Here is a 21,294-nt window from a genome sequence, read left to right as displayed (position 1 = left end):
TCGCATAATTAAAACCATAGTCATAAGAAATAGATAGTCTGGTCACTTGGGCCGTAATATCTGGATTTTTCTTATAATCATACGAAACACTTGAAATTTGTCGGGCGGCCAGGAACTGAGTGCACAAAAAATGGAAACGCAGAAAGAACTCTATGGTGAATTTGATAAAGAAGCATTATTTTTTTCTTTGGAGAATGATATTCTTTTTGAAGACGAAAATTTTGTTAAAGATTTAGATGCTTTGGTGTTGGAGTTATCTAGTGAACAAGTTGATTGCACATTTTCTTGCACAATTTGTTCTAAGAAGTGCATATCTCAAAGAGGACTTACAAGGCATACAAATTCAAAGCATCAAAGTATTCCTTTAGATTTAACGATACAAAGTCCTAAACCACCTATTCTTCTTGATGAATTTAAAAATCTGCTTGATAAAAGTATTACTACCTTAATCAACGATGAATGCTATCCTGATTTGTATAGAGATGAGTTAAGGATTAATCATGCAATAATTTTAGATACTTCACAACAAACTCTATCTCTATTAGAGACAGTAATAGCTGGTTTTAAAGCTGATGGTGATGCTGAAAGATTTTATCCTAAATTTTACAAAACTGTTAATCAAGGAATTTTATTTAGCAATCTGACTAAAAAATCGACTAGACTTCTTGGCTATGAACTATGCAATCATGTTTTAGCATTTCTTACAAACTCACTTTACAATACTTCTTTTTTAAATTTAAATGGTTTATCACCTGTTGAATTTTCTGATAGAGACAAAGAAATTATCTTTTATCTAAGTGGTTATGTATTTAGCACATTTTATTGCAGAATTCGCAGTTCTCGATTATGGCAGCAAAAGTTAAGCACAGACTGCCTTTCACTTCTTAATGCTGGTAAAACAGAACAATTATTTGAGAGTCCAGAAACATGCACTGAAGCTTATGATAAATTTGTGAATGCTAAAAATCGTGGTGGTTTGTGGAAAGTGTCTCCTCCAGTTTTAGAAATTTTTACAAAAGTTGAGTTTCTCTTTCGCCATCAAAGTAAAAGTTTTGTAAAAAAAATTGATTCAGAGTTAATTGTAGCTGAAACCTTAAAAAACAGTGGAGTTTTGGCTAACATATCTGAACTTCGTAGTCTTTGCACAAATCGAGTTTCCAAAGAACTGTCTTTAAACTTATTTTATCATCTGATTACACTTTATGTCAGAGTAAGATCTTTTTCGTATGCAAAAGAAAAACTAAGTATCCACAAAATCAAAGAGAATCAAACAAAGTCAAAATCCCTCCGCTCAAAAATGAAAAAAACATCAATTGGATTATAGAAGTTTAGTAGAATATTACACTTAAAAACGGTTATTTTCATAGCCACAAATCTCATGAAAGCATGCTTGGCATAGTAACTTTAGCAACTATTTGTCATTAAAAAGATTAGTTTTTAAAATTTTTGTTATTTGTTTATAGAAATAAAAGCTAGGTAAGAGACCCTCCCTTATCTAAAAGAAAACAAAGAATAGTTAAAAATGAAGTCCAAAATTAACTATGCACACTAGTTTTATATTTATAATAAACAACTAATAACTCATAGATCAAAAACAACTCAAAGATCAATTCTACCCCTAATATATATATATATATATATATATATATATATATATATATATATATATATATATATATATATATATATATATATATATATATGCATACATCAACTAATCTTAACTTAGATCTGCCTGTGAAATCACTAGTTTTTTTGGGGGAAGTGGATACCTGTGGAGGTTTTATAAAAAGAATAATAGGTGCCTGTTTATATTGTAACAAAAGTAAATGTAAGGAAATGTCTACAAAATTAACTGAAATTTAGTTTATTACAAATATAAAAAAAATTCTAATGTAACTAATCAATATTTTATGCCATTTAACATTTTTAATAAGATTTGTGGCTATGAAAATAGCCGTTTTTATGTATGTTCTTTTTCTTTGTTTTCAGCAGTACAAGGAGACATAAGGGAAATTTTTATTGAATCACTTGAAAAGTCAACTTTTCATATTAATACATTTTTCAGAGTTGGTCCATTTTCTGCGTGGTATACGTGTTGTACTCTCCCTTGATATTTTGTTTGATTCATTGACATTTTGACAGTTACCTGCAATTGGGTGAAATATAAGTTGATTTCGAATGGTATTATCATTGAAACCAAAATCAAACAAGGAAGGATTATCTTTTCTTCTACCAATTGACCGTTGTTGTCCAAAGTAATTTTCTAAAGGATCCTGACAAAACCTTTCAGTTAATACATAACTTACATTGTTGTTAATTAAAAATTTGACAAGTTCAATAACAGAATTAACTGTGATTTTTAAACCTTCATGAGTTTGCCAAGCAATAAACATATTACTTCTCTCACTTTTTGAAAAATTTCCAGATCTTGATTCAATAGAAAAAAGCCAATCAGAAAGATACTTTAAAAATGTTTCTCTAAGCCATGTAAATCGAACATCATTTGTGTCAGAAAATGGTTTCAAAAAAGAGTTGCATTTTAATATACAATCATTTGTATTCCGAACATTTAAGCAATCAAAAAAATCATTAAAATATTTGCAAAATTGTGCTGTCCCAGCTGTATCTGATGGTGCATAGATTTTTAATGCAGTACTACATGAATCACTTAAAACTTGTGCAGCTAAACGAACATTCATAGCTGAAAATGGAGTTATTTTAATGTGCTCAACAGTTAGCTTTGGACATGCATGTAGTTGACATTTTAAATCTTCATAAAATAAATCAGAAATATGGGACCATAAAATATGTTGACCCTGATTCCACATATAACGATTGCTTTTACCAGCTCCAGAATGGTAAAGGTTGTTCCTTGCTGTTTTAATTAAATGAGGAACATCAGAAATAAAATATATAAATCTTTTATCATCATCATCAGCAAATAGATTATCAGTGCGGTAAGTCACATCAACATTACCATTAATATCTTCTTCTTCAGTCAGATTAAAATGCATTTTAAAAAATTTTCTATTCGATGATGCTCCATCACAAGTAACAGCAACTACTTTTAAACCAACAGAGATTTCTAAAATTCCTACAGCTTTCCAAAATAGAGAAAATAATTGCACTGATGTAATATTTGTAGTAGCAAAATTTGCAAAACTGTATTTAAAAGGATTTACAATACTTCTAATTAAAAAAACTAAAACATGAGAAGCAAGCTTATCAGCTTGTTGTAACGTTGCAAAATTAACACTAGGATCACCCAAATCAACATAACCAATTAATTCTCCAGAATGTTTGTCCCAAACAAGATTTTCTTGAATTTTCATTTCATCAAGAACTAGGACTATAAATTTCTCTTGAACTGAAAAATTAATGACTTTATCTTTTAATTCTTCTATTATGTTTTTATTGAATCCCAACTTGGGCTTTACATAGTTTTTATAGTCACGCAATCGCCTACGACTTGGTAAAATTAAAAAACCAGAATGAGTTTTCTCATTTAACCTTATTGCTTCATAAGCAGCTGGTGATTTTGCAGCTAATCCCAAACAGTAACGTATTATTGCTGGATGATAACGAATCCCTTGCTTTGAGCATTTTAAATATTTTTGCTGCTCCTCCCAAAACAGGTTCATAAATGGAGAAATCTGACTTTTATCAGCTTCTGCCATTATTTGAACTAAATCACTTTCAATATTTTTACTAATAGCTAGTGATGAATTTTCAATCTCTTGCTTCATCAAAGCTAATTCTTTTTTTAATTCTTTATTTTCTAGACGAACACTCTGTAATGTAAGCTTCAGACGATCTGGAGATGTAAATGTAATTGGTGCATTTAATTTAGCAGGGATACTAGAAGTAGCTAATCTTTTTTTCAAACATTTAATTTCACTTTTTTCAATACTTTTACATTGTGAACAGCATAACATCCACTCAATCAGCATAATACATGACTGAGATCGAAAATACTCTGTCTGGTTTAAGGGAAACTCACTCCTAGATGAAAATAAATCAAATTTTTTTGAAATACAATGTTTAATATAAAGATTTGATTTTAATGCAAAGACATCAGTTATTCCAGAACAAAGGTTAAAAGAAGTAACAATAGATAAAAGATTAGATGCTGAAATATGTCGCATAGATCTTCTGTATTTTGTATATATTAAATGATCATCTGGAATGAGCCAAGAATATACACGAATGGTGAAAGCAAGACTATCATCAACATATATTTCATATCGAGGACATGTGTGGATTGTATCATAAAGTTTAAACTCTGCCACAACAGGACTCACACTCATGGTCCAGTCACTAATTTTTAACTTGCTAATACGATTTAAGAACTCTTCAAATGATTTATATATAGGCTTAAAGGCAGTAATATTATTTGAAGTCGTTAAAGCATCTTTTTTAGCAATGATGGCAGAGGCAGATTTTCTTTGTATAGGAATTGATGGTGTGAAAGATTTTTTTGGTAAGCACAGAGTCGGCAATGATCCAGGTTTTAATGTCTTTTTTTTATCATTATAAAGTATCATTTCTGGAAGATAATGCTTTTCACAAATAAACAGACGCTTATTTTCTATTTGAGTCTTCAAACTTAAATCTTCATAACGATCTTTGAGAATAATGGCAATCAGACTTTCCCTCCAAGACGTATTAAAACTGTCGTTAGAAGCAGGAACTTTAAATATTGAGACTCCCTTATGCCTCCTAGAAGTACTGCATCCATAAATAGAACAATTAGCACCAGGCATTCAAAATATTGGATGAAAAAGATGTAATTTAAACAAGCAGTTCGTAGATAAACAATCGATGAAAACAAATTTTGTGCACTCTGAAGCGGACTGGACACGAAAAAAATGCGAACAAAGAGTTGATCAAAGGAATACCGCAAGTGGCCAGACTATCTATTTCTTATGACTATGTTAAAACATATTTTAATTTCCTCATCGTGGGTCATAGTATCTTTCGCTTACCGTATAGCTCTGCTTCCGCCGTTTTTCGATAAATGGCCAAGAGGTTCGTGTGAATAGTAAGGGTCTGCGTATCGTTATCGGTATATCGGTATGAACCGATATTTTGAACCGATAACGATATAAAATGATAACGATATCAAACGATATGAGTTTGTCTATGAAACGACAACTTATCGTTTGAACCGATAACTAAACGATAACTTATCGGTTGAAACGATATTAACGGCTTTTTTTTATCGGTTTATCGGAATACATAAAAATAACGAGAATACCGATATTTATCGGTATAATAACGATATTTTTTACAATATTCCAATTTTTTTTTTTTTTTAAAATGCCAAATTTTAGTTCAAATATATAATAAATCTTCAAGTCGAGTTAAGATGTCTTTTTGCCTATCTTTACCGGTTTTAAAAGTTAATCCTTCCCAATTGTGTATATTATCTAGATGTCTAACTTCACAAAAATTCTGTAAAGAAAAAGTGAAGCAACACTGTTCTCCAAATCGACCCCCAGGTTGAAACTCTCCGTACTCCTAATTCTTTTACATTTAATCAATCATATGCATTAGTAAACACAATATGTGTTGTCAAAAAAATCTGAACTAAGTGCTAAATATGTATACTTCCAAAATTAAAACGCATAATTTTTGGCTTTTTTTCTTCCAAAGTTTTAATAAAGTCAGCCATTATTGTAGTCAAAATAACCCATTAATATATATATAGATTAAAGTACCTTTGATATACTCTCTAGCCAGTGTGTGTGTGTGTATGTATATATATGTATATATACATATATATATATATATATATATATATATATACATATATATATATATATACATATATATATATATATATACATATATATATATATATATATATATATATATATATATATATATATATTGATATTATATAATATACTTTAGGTAGAATAATGTATTTGATAGAAAGTAATGTATTTCAGGTAAATAGGAGTACTATTAGGCGAACCTCTGATATGTATCCAGACAAATAATTAGCCAGTGTCAAATACTTTAAATGTAGCTGAAAAAAACTGTGGACTCTGCTATTTAAATCTTAGTATAGATTATTTATATTTATGATTTTATAATTTAAAAATAAGGTTAAAATAAGATCAGTTAAAACATTTTTTCTCTTTATGCTATTTTATAGTTTGATTCAATATATTTTTTATTGTTTTTACTTATTTCAAAAACTGTTATAAAATTTTTACTATTAATTTTAGAGGAGTTTCTCATGATTGTTGCAAAAGTAAAGCTGTAACCAATATAGTAGATATTAGTGAATCACTTGGAGATAAACATGCAGAACAAGTAGCATCTGGATTGTTAAAGCATAAAATGGAGAGTGAAAGCATTGTAAGTGTAGGGCAGTTCAAGATGTCTACAGGTGGAAATCTTTTCTCTGTTACAGTTGGAGTAAATGAAATTAAGTCAAAAAGAAAGAAAGTTAATCATATCTTGTTCCAAAATATTATGGAGCTATCAAATGCATTAGAACTCTCTAAAAATAAAACTAAAAAATCATGTTCTACTTTACACAGGAATCTAACAAGTGCTGTAGAATTGATTATTAATGTTAACATGACTGAATTGCAGGAAACTCTGAATATCTTTAAATAGTGGTCAAAACTTCTTAAAAGTTTTGTTTTCGATCCAAAAAATCATTATTGTTTTCGATCCAAAAAATCATCATTCTTCCTTTGAAATATATGAAGATTCTGGTGTCAAGCAATGCTATATTCTTGCCATTGTGGAGATGGTCTAAGGGGGATAATGGCAATCTCCAAAAATTATTGGCACTTCTTCAACTTGAAGAAGTAAACTTCAGTATGACATTTGACCTAAAGTGTGCAAATAGTATTTTTAGAACTTTCAAGTCACTCTGGTAAATATGCCTGCCTGTATTGTGAAGGAGAATGCTCCCTTGAAGCAGGGAAACTAAGAACGTTGGGCTCCATAGACTTATGTTTTGATCAATATGTATATGGTGGAAAAAAACAGGAATACAAAAATGTAATAAATCCTCATTTCATTTACTTAAAAGACGATCAAGAAACTTTTCTTGAACACATTGTTCCTCCACCTGAGCTTCACATTATGATGGGAGTTGTGGATAAACTTTGTACTTTGCTTTAATACATTTGGCCAGCTTTTCAAAGCTGGTTGAAAACACATTACATATTAATGAGAGGGTATCATGATGTAGGTTTAGATGGAAACAATTATAATTGATTTATTTAAGTAGTTAAATCTTTCCCAGCAAACACACGACGTCGTAACGACGTTGTAAATAGGTTATTTTCAAGTTATAACGTCAGACGACCTTGTAAGGACGTCGCTAGGACGTCGTATCCATGACGTCTTTTAAAGACCCTTGTTCAGACGTCGTAGCGACGTCAGTTTAACGTCGTCTAATAAAAAAAAAAAGAATTATCAGATTTTTTTTTGTTTTGTTTTGTTTAACTGTTGCGTTCAGGTCCGAAACTTTAATAGAAGCTAATTTTAAAAAGAAATTAAGAAAATGAGCAGAAAATATATGAAAAAATGGAGAAGAAAGGATAATTTGTTAAGACAATTTCTATACGAGAGTGACAAAGATGAAGATTTTTTTGAAAAAACGTTTGAAGTGGAAAAAAATGATACGAGCAAACAAAAACCATGCCACATAGAAGATTCATCCACTCAGATTGGTTCTTTGAATTGTAGTAATCATTTAAATCAACTAGAGTCTTTGAGCCAGCTTGATTCTTCTGTTCGTTTTGATTTATCCAATGAACTTGATTCTTCCAGTCGACTTGATTCTTCCGGCCGACTTGATTCTTTCAATCAATACTACTCTTCTAGCGAACTTGATTCTTCTAGTCAGATCGATTCTTTCAGTGAATTTGGTTCTTCTTCAAGAAGCGACGAAAATGAAATAAAAATAGATGAGAGAAATAGTGCAGTTGACCCTAATGAAACATATTTTATTTTAAATTTAAAAAAATGGTTGATTAAAAATAGAATTACTCATACAGCAAGTACTGAGCTGCTTTCTCTTTTAAGATGCAATGGACATGCAGCTTTGCCTAAATCTTCTTGTACTTTGTTAAAGACTCAACGCTGTGTTTTGACAGAAAAAAATTTGGTGGGGAGTATATCTATTTAGGGTTAAGTAATGGTATTAGTCAAACTTTCAGAGAGAATCCTTTATTACCAGTTGAGAACAACATCATATCTTTACTTGTAAACATTGATGGTGTGCCATTGCATAAATCTTCAAACTCTCAATTTTGGCCTATACTTTGCCAGTTTAGTAAGTTTACACGATTTATTGTTGCAATTTTCTATGGTATCCAAAAACCAACCAATTTAAATGATTTTTTATATGATTTTTTAATTGAGTTTGCGAATTTAAAAGCATGTGGTTATGATAAAGATGGAGTTAATTTGTTGGTTGAAATCCGTGCATTTATTTGTGATGCTCCTGCTGGGCAATATCTTGGATTATATGCATTTAGTATGTCTTGGTGTTGTTAAGCGAATTCTTATTTTTCTAACCAAAGGACCTTTCCCATATAGATTGGGTTCTGCTCAATTGTTGAATATTTCAGAAAGTTTGTTAAAGTTTAGTGGTAAATTTCCATCTGAGTTTGCTCATCAATCAAGAAGTTTACATGAAGTAAAAAGGTGGAAAGCCACTGAGTTTAGGCAATTTTTGTTATATACTGGCTTTTTAGTTTTAAAAGATGCTTTTACTCCTGAATGTTATCAGCATTTTCTTTCTTTAACTCTAGCAATGAGACAGTCTCAATCTTCAATATGCAAAAGATTTGTTGAATTACTTTGTAGTTAAATCAGAAGAATTTTATGGTCCTACTTTTTCTGTGTGTAATGTACACAGCTTAACTCATTTACATGAAGATGTTAGCTTTTTTAACTGTTCCTTAGATGAAATCTCTTCTTTCCAATTTGAAAACTATTTGCAAGTATTTAAAAAGTTCATTCACAAACCTCAAAGTCCATTATCTCAAGTTTTAAAAAGATTTTCAGAGCTTGAAAATCTTGAAATAAGTTGTAATCAGTATGCTAAATCACATAGAGTTATTTTTTCTCCTAAATTTAAAGACTCTTGGTTTCTCCTATACACAGGCGAATTTGCCCAGATTATTGGAAAATTAAACAACAATCAATTTAACTGTGTTGTTTTAAAAAATTGTGTTTACAAAAGCGCTTTTACAGATCCATGTGACTCTAAAATCTTTAACATTGTTTTTGTTAGATATATAAAAACTCACTTGAAACATGTTTGTCTAAGTAAAAAATACTTTCAAAGAAAAGCAGTATGTCTAGCTTATAAAGAAGGGTTTGTCTTGTCATGTTTGTGTCATGACATATAAAATTTGTTTACAACCCACTCTTTAACTAAATAATAAACTTTGAAAGGTTTTTTGTACCTTTGTGAAGTATTAGATTAAATAAGAATATACTTAATATATATTTTACAATGTTAAACATCAAAAAAATTGAATTTTTAAAAATTTACCTATTTGGTGATTGTCTGTATTGTTGTAAAATTTTGATATTGTTATTTAAATATTTATAAATATAAATTAAAAAATTGTTTCATTTATTTAAATATTCATAATAAAGTAATTTAATTTAAAGTAATTTTATATTATTAAAAATTATTATTTGTTAAATTATTTATAGTAAAATATGTTACTGTTAACATGTTCTATAGCTAAAATTGTTCTATAGCCAAAATTTTTCTAAAAACAATTAATTGTTATTAGAAGAAATTAATATATATTTTTAATAATTAATCATTTAAACAGTTTTTTAAACAAATACTATTATAATATAATATTATAATATTATTATAAATAAGTATAAAAAATTCAAAGATGTCAATGAAAGATTTATGGGCATTAGTTGTAACTTCAAGCAAAGACAAAGTTGGAAAAATTAGGGAGACAGAAACAGTTGTTCCATTTCATTGGATTTCCTTAGATGAGAAATGGTTGTATTGGCCTCCTTCTCGAAAAGATGAAAAATATACAAAGGCAATTCCCAATGAAGTTATTTGGAAGAAATTTGAAATTTTAAAAGTAAAATTACAAGGTAATGATTTTGTTTTTCCGGATTTGTTCTAACTCTTTTATTAATAATTTTTCTTCTACTTATTAAAACTTTTAGGTGAAAAAGATTTGTGTGAATATGTGTCTGGAAACAATTTTATGTCCTCATCAAGCGAAAGAGAGAGTGCAGTGAATGAAAAAAGGGATATTGATTTTAACAGTAAGACAAACATTTTGATTTAGGATTTTGGATTTTTATTTAAATGTTTTTTGCAACCTAATGTTAATTGCAGTATTAAAAATATTGTTTTTTCTTTGTTAATAAATTTATTGATATTATTATAGTAGTGGAATTGCCTAAAAAACCTACTGAAAATATTATGTCACCGATAATTTCTTTGTCAAGTAAATCTATTTTAAAACAAGAATCGTATTCACAATCAACATCTTGTAAAAGTCGTTCTTCTGATTATTTATCACCAATAAGTTCTGCGTCACTATCACCTAGCCATAAGTTAAGATTATGTTCTCGATCACCTGTCTCCAAAAGCAGGCCATGTTCGCTCTCACTTTCACCAGTCCTAATGTCTGGATCAAGTTCATGTTTACTTTCGCCTATTTGCAAGCCAAGATCAAAATCTCGCTCCCCTTCACCTGTGTATAGTTCTAGATCATATTCAAAATCACAGAATAATCATTCCCAATCAGTGTTTTCAAAGTCAAAATATAAAGCAAAGAAACTGGTTCGATGTATGAATAGTAATTTCCCAATGGATGAAGCACATAAGTTAAAAAAGTTCTTTTTAAGTTTTATTGATTAAAATTATCTATCGAATTCATCTAGAAAACACAGAGAGATTTGGCTAACTGTTTAATGTCAGTTTTGCCAATATAATTACCTAAGTACTTTTATTAAGTTTACTTAATTTAAAAAAATGGTATATGAGGGAATATACAATTTTTTAATGACGAAAATTGTCTCATAGATTCAATTTTGAAAATAAACTTTTGCTCTATACTATTACTTTTTGTTTTAAACTGACATTTTCTTAAATGTAAATATTATGTAATTTATATACTGTTATTAAGTGAAACAAAATTTAATATTTGGATTTTTTTATATGTAATTTTAGGATTTCAAAAAAAGACAATATCTCTTTTAACTTGTATCGTTGACCTATTGGAGAATCAAGTTCACCAAATAAATAATGACTGTACAAAATATGTGGAAAAAATTGATAACATGGATAAATTCAAAGAACTAGAGGAGTCTTTATCAAAAAAAGACTTTTTTTCATTTATGGTGAATTGTTTTTGAGAATTCTTTTTCATAAATACCCTATTTACTACAATAAAAATTTTTGTGTGTGAAATCTTTAATGTAGTCTTTGTAAAAAGTGCTACCAACATGTCCGTTTGATATTAAATTATGTATAAAGTTAACAATTAGAACCACTCTAGCTTCGAAGTTATTAATGTTAGCTTATGTTTAAATGTTATTCAAATATGTATAAGCAAATATATATATTTTAGGTTGGTCAGTTAAAAATGGTCGGTGGCAAGACAGTACGGGAAAATGTGAGAAATATCATGAAAAGGTACACAACAATATACATTGATATGTTTTCCAGGCTTATATGGCGTCGTATTCTATATTAATGGATAGACAATACTAACTGATAGACAATAATATGGATTAAAAATCAAATTAAATGTTTTTCAAATTACATTTGAACAGGTTGCAAGGTTGACTATAAAAATTCGAACTTGATAGCCTAAAGTTCAAACTTGAATTCAAAAAGTTGCCTATAAAAATTGGAATTTAGCAGGTCGAATTCGAGGCCTTAAAAAGTTAAAATTTAATTGTTTGTTAAACCTGTTTTAAATAATTTTTTTTTAAGATTTCAACTAATTAAGTAACACTTTACTCCATTACGCAAAAATTTTTATTTTATTTAAGTTTCTTATTTTATTCGAGGTTTTATTTACAGTTCTGATAATTTCTTTTAGGTTAATGTCCTACTCTGTAATGTCATGTTTTAATATGCTTGGAACAAATAGACACGAGCAAAAAAAGTTATCATTTAAAGAGACAAAGATATGTAATGTGGTTGTCGGTGAGTTTATATTGATATATTTATATTTAAGATTGGTATTCTATAAAATGAGTAAAAATAACTTTAAAGTGTTTTAACATATTTCATTTTGTTTTAGCGAGTGTGTTGTCAAATCACGCGACAACTGAAATCGAAGTTTTGGATTCAGTGAAAAACGTGTTAGAATACGCTCCAGAAAAAAAAAAAGATGTATAGTTTTGAATTTTGAAAAAGAAATCCAAGCAACTGCATTATATTTTTATTTGAGACTTTATTGTGGCCATTCTTTTATGTAAATAAAAGTGTAATTGGTAAAAGAAACTGTAATTGGTAATATTTTGGCGCTTTAAAATAGTTAAGTTTTTGAACATGTTACACATGTTACAACATATGTTCAAGTCTTTAAAGAAGTTGTTTAAATAAATAATACATTTTTTAATAGAAAATATAAAAATTGTATGTAAAAACAAGAGGCATATTTAGTCGGTTTTCCGACCAATAACCGATATTCTGTAGGTCCTTTTTGCGACGTCGCATCGACGTCTATTTTTCACCCTGGATATGACGTCGTGAAATTGTTACACTTTACGACTTTACAGCGACGTCAAAACGACCAACCTCGCGACGTCAAAACAACGTTGTACCGACGTCATTGTGCTTGCTGGGTTTACAACTTTGCAAGATTTAATAACAATCTTATCTAAATATTTCTTTCTTTAAAGTTACACCTAATTATGGCTCTTCATCGGCAACTTGATTAGTTATGCAAATGTTAAACCGCTTACTTAGAACCTAAATAATTGACTTAATGAAATAAGTAAAACTTACAGGGTGTATACATAATTTCTGACCCCCCACATGTTACAAACACAAGATTTTGAGTCGCTCTCTTAAATGCTACTTTAGCCCGAAAAATACTTTAGTATGTATTTTGGTGTAACTATACTTTCTGCACGTAAAACGCTCACTTCAGATAGGATATGACCTCAGAAAATGTTTATGGGAGCCATTTTGTCAACATACATAAAAATGATATTTTCATTCTCATTGTCTTCCACGGCCTTTGGCATTATGACTATAGTTTTAGCACGATTTTTAAGTAAATTGTCCTTATTACTCCTTAATATGTGATCTTAGTTTGTTTCAATTAATAACACATTTTTTCTTCACTGTTTATGACGTATTGCTACTCTTCGAAACCGGGATCAGAAATTAAGTTTACACTTTTTTAATGTTTAGCATTTTGGCTACAAGAAATAATCAGCATTATTTTTATTTGCCTTATTTATATCAGTGATACTTGGTGTCTGTTTATGATTTACATTAATTACTCTGTGTGTATTTATATGTATTATATGTATATGTTACTAACATGTATTATATAACATGTGTTTTTTAGCAATTTACTCTGAAAATGAGTTCTGATAAACAGTTACTTCGTCACCGAATTCAAGTTTTATGTAGTCAAGGATTAAGCATTAAAGAAATCACTAGACAGTGTAAAGTTTCTCGAAATACTGTAAGGAAGTGGGCAAGAAAACAAGAGGGTGACGTCACAGATGCTCAGCGACCTGGAAAGCCAACAAAGTTTTCACCAAGAACCAATGACAAGGTCAGAAAGTGGGTCAAAGACAAAGTCGGAGTTAGAACGAGAACTGTAGCTAAGAAACTGAATTTTTCAGACAGTTACAAAGAAAGAGGAAAAACAATTTCACACAGTGCTATCAGTAAATACTTGCGCAAGACCACATGGGGAAAGCATGCCTATACACAGAAAGTGAAACCCATGTTGTTGCAGAAAAACATCACTGATCGCGTAAATTTTTGTACTCGTTTGCAAGAAAAGGGATTCGCAGATGACTCACCGGATGGTAAAGTGAAACGAGCTCACGTATTGTGGACTGATGAGAGTCCAATTGAATTATATCCGGCTCCAAACCGTAAAAATCAAAGAGTACGTACAGCAACACCAGAGTCAATACCTTATGTTCGACGTCCGAAATTCGGTCTCAAGATTATGATAGCCGGCGGCATTTCTCGATATGGCAAAACTGATCTGGTTGTTGTTGAGCAAAATAAAACTGTTGATGGAAAATATTACCGTGATATTATTCTACCTGTGTACAAACGTGCAGCTGATGATAAGACCATCTTTCCTGTGAGAAATAAAGTTATTCTGATGCAAGATGGAGCAACTTGCCACACGGCAAGAGCAACAATGAATGTGATCAACAGAGACTTTCCAGCAGTGTGGACCGACTGGCCTGGCAACTCGCCCGACTTAAATGTCATCGAACATATTTGGTCAAGACTCCAGGACAGTGTTTTACACAATCCTCGACCTCGTAATCGTGATCAGACGTGTTGAACAGGAGTGGGCTGCCATTACGCAAGAAGAGTGTTTTCGCCTAGTAGAAAGCCTGCCAAGGAGAATTACCCAATGCATAGAAAGAAATGGACAAAATACTGATTACTGACTATTAACATATATTCTTTGTCTAATTAAATTGATATGACAGTAATAAAATGGTATGTGTTGAAATACCGTATTCTTAAACCGAGATATAGGGGGTCAGAAATTAAGTATACACCCTGTACGATTAGAAAATTAAAAAAAAAAAAAAATTTAAGAAATATCTGAATTAATAGGCCGGGTGAATAAAAATGAGCAACTGCTTTTACTCAGTGTTCAGCTTTACGTGAATAAAAACTTCAGCAGTTTTCTTCATATTTTTATTCTCGTAAAGGTAAGCAATTTACTCAGTAATTGCTCAATTTTATGTGAATAAAAACTAAAGAAAAGTTGTTTAAAAACTAAAGAAAAGTTGTTAAAGAAGTTTTTATTCACGTAAAGCTGACCAATTACTGAGTAAAAGCAATTGCTTATTTTTATTCACCCGGCCTAATAACTTTGAAATATATAAGTTAGGCATGGACTACACGAACCAACTTTGTCATTCCTTTTAATACAGTTTTGATTAAATTGAGCTGTGCAGTATTAAAAAATTCTTCATGGAGCAGTTCATTTGTGAGTGAAATATATTTAAAATGGATCTAAACCCCAAGACTGAATAAACTTGCTTGGCTAAAAGAACCAGAAAAATGCCATTCCGTAATATAAGTTCTCACATTTTCTGGCTATTGCATATGCTTACTATTTAGAGTTAAAACGCATTAGTTTGTCTTCTAACAGTTTTTAACATTATAAAATGTCAAATGAAATGAATATATATTTGTGATAAAAAAGGCTGTATAAAAAACATTTTCATGCAAAAATTTCATCGAAGTATATACAGTTAAAGTAGCAGCAGTTTTAACTACTAAATATTGGAGTTGCAAGTTTCATTTACTTGGCCCTAGATCTAAATGGCAATCTGTTAATTTCAGAGTAAGTCAAACAGCAAGAATGAAGAATGTCCGAAGCAATTTTATATAAATAATAATAATAATAATAATAATAATAATAATAATAATAATAATAATAATAATAATAATAATAATAATAATAATAATAATAACAATAATAATAATAATATTAACAATAATATCAATAATAATATTAGTAATAATAATAATAATAATAATAATAATAATAATAATAATAATAATAATAATAATAATAATAATAATAATAATAACAATAATAATAATAATAATAATAATAATAATAACAATAATAATAATAATAATAATAATAATAATAATAATAATAACAATAATAATAATAATAATAATAACAATAATAATAATATTAATAATATTAATAATATTAATAATAATAATAATAATAATAATGATAATAATAATAATAATAACAATAATAATAATAATAATAATAATAATAATAATAATAATAATAATAATAATAATAATAATATAAACATGTTTATTTTGGTTGTTGCATTTTTAAAGGCAAAATTTTGATAACATTAAAGTCAGTTGTACAAGTTTTATCAAAATAACACTCATTCATCTAATAAGCAAGTTTATGTTTTTTGTTGGAATAATATTCTAAGAGAAAATGGTGATCTCAAGAAGAAACCTGGAAGCGGTAGACTGGTTAAGATAGCGACCAAAGGTAACATATCAAAAATTATAAAACCGTTCAATAACCATTCCGGTTGTTACCAAAGACACGTCGCCAGTACATTTGATTGCACCCATCAGCGCTCTTTTAAAAAATATATAGATGTAAAAAATAGATGTAAAAAATCTAACAGACCTTTGCCATCAATAGATGTAAAAAATCTAACAGACCTTTGCCATCCGAACTACAGAAAAGAGCAACCCGACCAAAAGTGTAGCAAGCTTATTGAGAATTCTCAAGATTTGATTTTTGTTCTTGATACGAATCCTACTTTAAAATGTGTCATTGTTGTAGGTGTGGAAACGATCGTTTTTATTTCGAAGATCGTTTTTATTTTCAAAAATTTTGCACCCAGGACATTCTTATTCCAGCCCCCCCCCCCCCCCGGCTATTAAATTTTAGAAAAAATTCCATCCAAGACAAGACAATTTTTTATAAAAATTTTCTTTTTCACTACTTACTTAATATCTTTCACTACTTACTTAATATCATTCATTCAAAAAACTTTGTTTTAAAAAAAAGAACGTTCTATTTTCTTCTTTCTATCGTTACGTCATTATTCATTAAAAAAGAAATTTTCTTCTTTCTATCGTCACGTCATATCATTTACAGTACTTATTTACTTGTATACGTTGTAATATCAGAGTGTAAGAACGAAATGGCGACTACGAAAAGAATTTTTAAAAGGACAGAAAGAAACCAATATAGTAACGTAAAAAAAGTGGAGCTTGGAAAAATTGTGAAAAAGTTCAAAGAAGAGTACGATGCCGAAGTGATAAAAAACAAAGGAAAGACGAAATACGATGCAAAAAGAAAATGACATGTGCAAATAAAACCGACAACCGTATATGTTGCAAAGTCTGTCCGATTTTTTTATACTGATTTGGTCGATGCAAAAGTATCAGCTTTTTACGAGGCTCGAAAATGCGTCAAGAAACGAATAAAAGAGGCTCATGATAATACCGATGTTGAGCAAGAGGACGAGGGTAACATATTTGATATTTTACAAAATATGTAAAGAGAGAAACTTATTTGAACTGGACTTCTGTTGATTTTTTTTCTTTGGACTTTAGTACTTCTTTATTATTACTTACTTGTTTTCAGACACTAATATATATGCTAATAATTAACAAAAACATTACTTAGTTATTGCTTTAAGTATTTAAAAAAACTCGAAATTTCCCAACCCCCTCCCCCCCGCTTATTCCAGCCCCCATGCTTATTAAGTTTTAGTGATATTTCCAACCCCCCCCCCCCCTTCTATTAGGCACCAAAGAGTACCTATTCATTTCGCGTAAGGAAATCTCTCATCCGTTTTTTGTTCAGAGTAAGTTCGTGAATCAAAATGTCTACTTAGAATGTTGCATACAAAAATTTGGAAGTTTTTATTAAAAAGTACTATTTTACCTGTGGCTACGTGTTTTGGTCAGACTTGGCGAATTCTCACAATGTTCAGCAAGGAGTTTCTCACGAGTCGAAACATTAATTTTGTGCTAAGAAATATAAATCCAGTTAAGTTGCCAAAGACACGGCCAATTGAAGATTTTTGGAGAGATTTGAAAGAAAAAGTGTATGAGGCTGATAGGAAAGCCAAAGATTTTGAGAGTTTGAGAAGTAATTTCGTGCATCATTAAAATGGATTTGAGTGTTCTACAAAAGCGTGGTATCGTAGGGGAGAGTATGCACCCATGATCTTAAAAATCTATCCGGCCAATTTACTGAATATATGTTTTCACTTTAACCTCAAAATTAACAGCAAATGATAGCAAACTTTATACTTTATTATAATTTAGTGATCATTTACTGACCAAAATATTTAAAATAAATTAAAAATAATAAAAATTAATAACACTCAATTGGGATCAAGGGTGCATACTGGTATGCTCCCTTGATCCTACATATATGCACCCTTGATCCTATTTTTCTATACTTGATCCGAATCCAAATTTATACCGTGAATGTGTAAAAATTGTTTTTAAGTCATTCAAACAATGTCTATATTAAAAACCATTTAACTTTTTATAAATTTTATTACAACTTTAAGCAAAATCAATGAAAGAAAAAAATTAATGCAACGAAAAAAGAAAAATCAATGATAAAAAAATGTTTTCTTTTTACTGAGGCTCTATGTTTCCTCAGTTGTTAAAGTAAGAATTTACTTCTTTACAATATCCTTGAGTAGATTCTAATATATCACTGTCACTGTTATAGCTGTTTAAAATACTATCATTTTTTCTTTTTTAATTTTCGACATCAAGTTTTCTTTTTCTTGTCATGAAGATTTTTTTTTAGCATAAAGCTTTCTGATTTTTTGTCTTTTTAGACTGACTTTTTTTTTTCATTTCCTGAAGTCTATTTAGTTCATTTCGAACAGGAGTATCAGTGAGTATTAGGGTGCGCTGACGCTTATGTCTTTTAGAAGACTTTCTTGATCCAGCTTTTGGAAATGGCTTGATTTTTTCTAAACTTGCTTGATGAGCAATATTAATAGTAACACTGGACAGTTGACTCCCAGGGTCAGTTATTTTTAAAAACTGAGTAGGCAATAAACTAGAAGGTGAGTCTGATGGCAGACTTGACATTGAATGATTAAAGGCTGGGACATGAAATTTAGCAGAAGCTGAATCAACAACATCTTGAAATGAATTAGTAGTGACTGGTTCTGGACGGTCTGTCAAAGATGAAGCCAAAAACTTATTATCAGAAAATATGTTAGGATTAAAGGGTTCAATTCCTGCCACAGCAAATCCTGCAGAAATGTTAGATGGAGTAAAGGCTTGTGCATAAGCTTTACTTGTAACTGCAGCTATATCATATATGGTCATTGGTCTTGGATTAGATACAACCCAATCATCACAGGCTGCATTTTAATAACGTTTCAGTGGCCCATACACTGACCGATCCAATGGTTGCAGCTTGTGACTACAATGTGGTGGAAAGGATAGCATTGTTATGCCATTTTTTTTTGCTAAATCTAAACATGAAATTGAAACATGGCTCTCATGATTGTCAAGAAGTAAAAGCACTGGATTAACTGGTGAACATTTCACATTTTGAATAAAATGTTTCATCCATTCTAAAAATGTTGCAACATTCATCCAGCCAGAAGGATTTGCAACCCCAACACATCCAGGTGGACCACCATTTATCATGCTTCCTTTGAAATGAACTCTTGGAAAAATAAAAAACGGAGGGATTGAGTTTCCTATTGCATTAACTGCACAACAAACTGTTACCAACATCCCTCTTTCTGCTGAAGTTATCCTTCCAACTTGCTTGTCTTCTTTACCAGCAATTACTTTGACTGGTTTTTGTACAGTTGTGAGACCTGTCTCATCTACATTATAAATATTTTGTGGTTGAAACTTGAGTCGCAGACGAACCTCTCTTAGATTGGTGAAAAAATCTCCAACTGTATAACGATTAAAAGCAGTTGCTCGTGCCGAACTGGTAGCTTCTGGATTTCGTAAAGATAATTCTTTCCTGCGTAACATAAAACCATGAAGCCACTGTTTCCCAGCTATTTGTGACCTATTCCACGACTTAGGAATGCGTTTAGAAAGAGTCATTGCAAATTCATATGCCAGTTTTCGTGTTGTTTTGGTTGACAAACCATAATGAAGTTTTGAAGCCTTTAAAAGATAGTCTGATAAAGATGTTTCTTCTTCATTACTAAAGATTTGCATTGTAACATAGTTAGGTTTGCAGACTGTATTTGGGTTTGATCGACATTTCCTAACATACCTTTTTATTGTCATTAAATTTATTCCTCTTTCCTTAGATACACGATAAACTGTCTGGCCATCAAGAACTGAATCAACAGCTGCTCGCATTTCATTTTCATTAACTTTACCCCCTCGGTCTTTCAGTTTTTCTTTTTTTATGATACACCATGTTAAACTGTAAAAAAAAAAAATCTGTTAAACTTTATTTTATTCATAAATTGTTGAATTAATTTTTATAAAGATCGTTTTTATAAATACAAACAAACATAAACAAAGATTTTACACACACACACACACACACACACACACACACACACACACACACACACACACACACACACACACACACACACACACACACACACACACACACACACACACACACACACACACACACACACACACACACACACACACACACACACACACACACACACACACACACACACACACACACACACACACACACACACACACACACACACACACACACACACACACACACACACACACACACACACACACACACACACACACACACACACACATATATGAATACAAAATGATATTATAAGAACAAAAATAAACACAAAATAGCATAAAAATCTTTATCAAAAGACTTTATCCTAAAAAAAATTATTAAAATTCAGTATGACATATTGTACAGAAATGTTCATGTTACTATAGTTTTTACATTTTGTTATTTTCTTTTTCTGTGTATGCACCTTTGATCATAGGATCAAAGGTGCATAAACGCATTAGGATCAAGGGTACTAACCTGGTCCATTTTCACAAAAATTTCTTTTTTGTCATATTAGATGGTTTTACAACATAACAAAAACAACCATAGAAGAGGTGAAAACTTTAGTTACAAAATGGTATAAACAAAATTACTAAACAAAAGTAAATGTTAAAGATGTGAGGTTCCTTGTAAAAGTAAAAAAAATACTTTTTGCCGCCAAAATAAAACTTTTTAGAAACAACTTTAACAATGGCCTATTTTCTTACCAAAACACAATAAAATTTGTAGATTTAGTATTTATAACACGATGGCTATCAGCTATTTTTAATAACTTTTGTAAGTATAAAGATAACGCTGTAGGATCAAAGGTGCATACGGATCAAGGGTGCAAGTTCTCCCCTACAGAGAATTGACCATATACGTCGTTATAGTGTCGTTATGGTTGTTATTGTCGTTATTGGTGTCGTTGTGGTATGTGACCATAATCGTCGTTATGGTGTCGAATAATTTTCTTTTGATATAACTTGACAATAAAGTTATTTTTCTTTCTTATTAATTTTAAATAACA

The 21,294-nt window shown here is 30.1% G+C and overlaps 3 protein-coding genes and 2 pseudogenes across 6 annotated transcripts; 4 read left to right on the top strand and 1 right to left on the bottom strand.

The window, feature by feature from the left end:
• The first annotated feature begins 31 nt into the window (after positions 1 to 31).
• On the top strand, positions 32 to 1,595 carry LOC149888460 (uncharacterized). Its single transcript, XM_090089347.1, has one exon. The coding sequence runs from the start codon at positions 131 to 133 to the stop codon at positions 1,322 to 1,324; it is 1,194 nt and encodes a 397-aa protein (XP_089945473.1). The 5' UTR covers positions 32 to 130; the 3' UTR covers positions 1,325 to 1,595.
• A 4,602-nt stretch (positions 1,596 to 6,197) lies between these two features.
• On the top strand, positions 6,198 to 7,152 carry LOC149888459 (uncharacterized; annotated as a pseudogene).
• A 232-nt stretch (positions 7,153 to 7,384) lies between these two features.
• LOC149888458 (uncharacterized) lies at positions 7,385 to 12,493 on the top strand. Of its 4 annotated transcripts, XM_090088661.1 has the most exons (7): positions 9,798 to 10,119; positions 10,195 to 10,296; positions 10,422 to 10,883; positions 11,210 to 11,379; positions 11,610 to 11,674; positions 12,087 to 12,193; positions 12,291 to 12,493. In XM_090088661.1, exons 1-7 carry the CDS (start codon positions 9,903 to 9,905, stop codon positions 12,386 to 12,388), a joined length of 1,221 nt encoding a protein of 406 aa, XP_089944787.1. In that variant the 5' UTR covers positions 9,798 to 9,902; the 3' UTR covers positions 12,389 to 12,493. The 4 variants fall into 4 exon arrangements, 2 of the variants coding, with proteins under 2 accessions (XP_089944787.1, XP_089944786.1); XM_090088660.1 differs by lacking the exon at positions 10,422 to 10,883 and having other exon boundaries at positions 9,808 to 10,119; XR_016452903.1 differs by lacking the exons at positions 9,798 to 10,119; positions 10,422 to 10,883; positions 11,210 to 11,379; ... (1 more) ...; positions 12,087 to 12,193; positions 12,291 to 12,493 and adding an exon at positions 7,385 to 8,311 and having other exon boundaries at positions 10,195 to 10,310.
• An 896-nt stretch (positions 12,494 to 13,389) lies between these two features.
• On the top strand, positions 13,390 to 14,540 carry LOC149888457 (uncharacterized). Its single transcript, XM_090089084.1, has one exon. The coding sequence runs from the start codon at positions 13,587 to 13,589 to the stop codon at positions 14,538 to 14,540; it is 954 nt and encodes a 317-aa protein (XP_089945210.1). The 5' UTR covers positions 13,390 to 13,586.
• Positions 14,541 to 18,488: 3,948 nt separating this feature from the next.
• On the bottom strand, positions 18,489 to 20,245 carry LOC149888456 (uncharacterized; annotated as a pseudogene).
• Between the last annotated feature and the right edge of the window lie 1,049 nt (positions 20,246 to 21,294).

This window comes from Hydra viridissima, unplaced genomic scaffold, assembly GCF_058129835.1.
Source record: "Hydra viridissima isolate aposymbiotic clone 2 unplaced genomic scaffold, HvirCarnegie_v1 scaffold_5, whole genome shotgun sequence".
NCBI lineage: Eukaryota > Metazoa > Cnidaria > Hydrozoa > Anthoathecata > Hydridae > Hydra > Hydra viridissima.
Note: the sequence above shows the minus strand (reverse complement) of the source record. Positions and strands in the feature narration are given on the sequence as shown.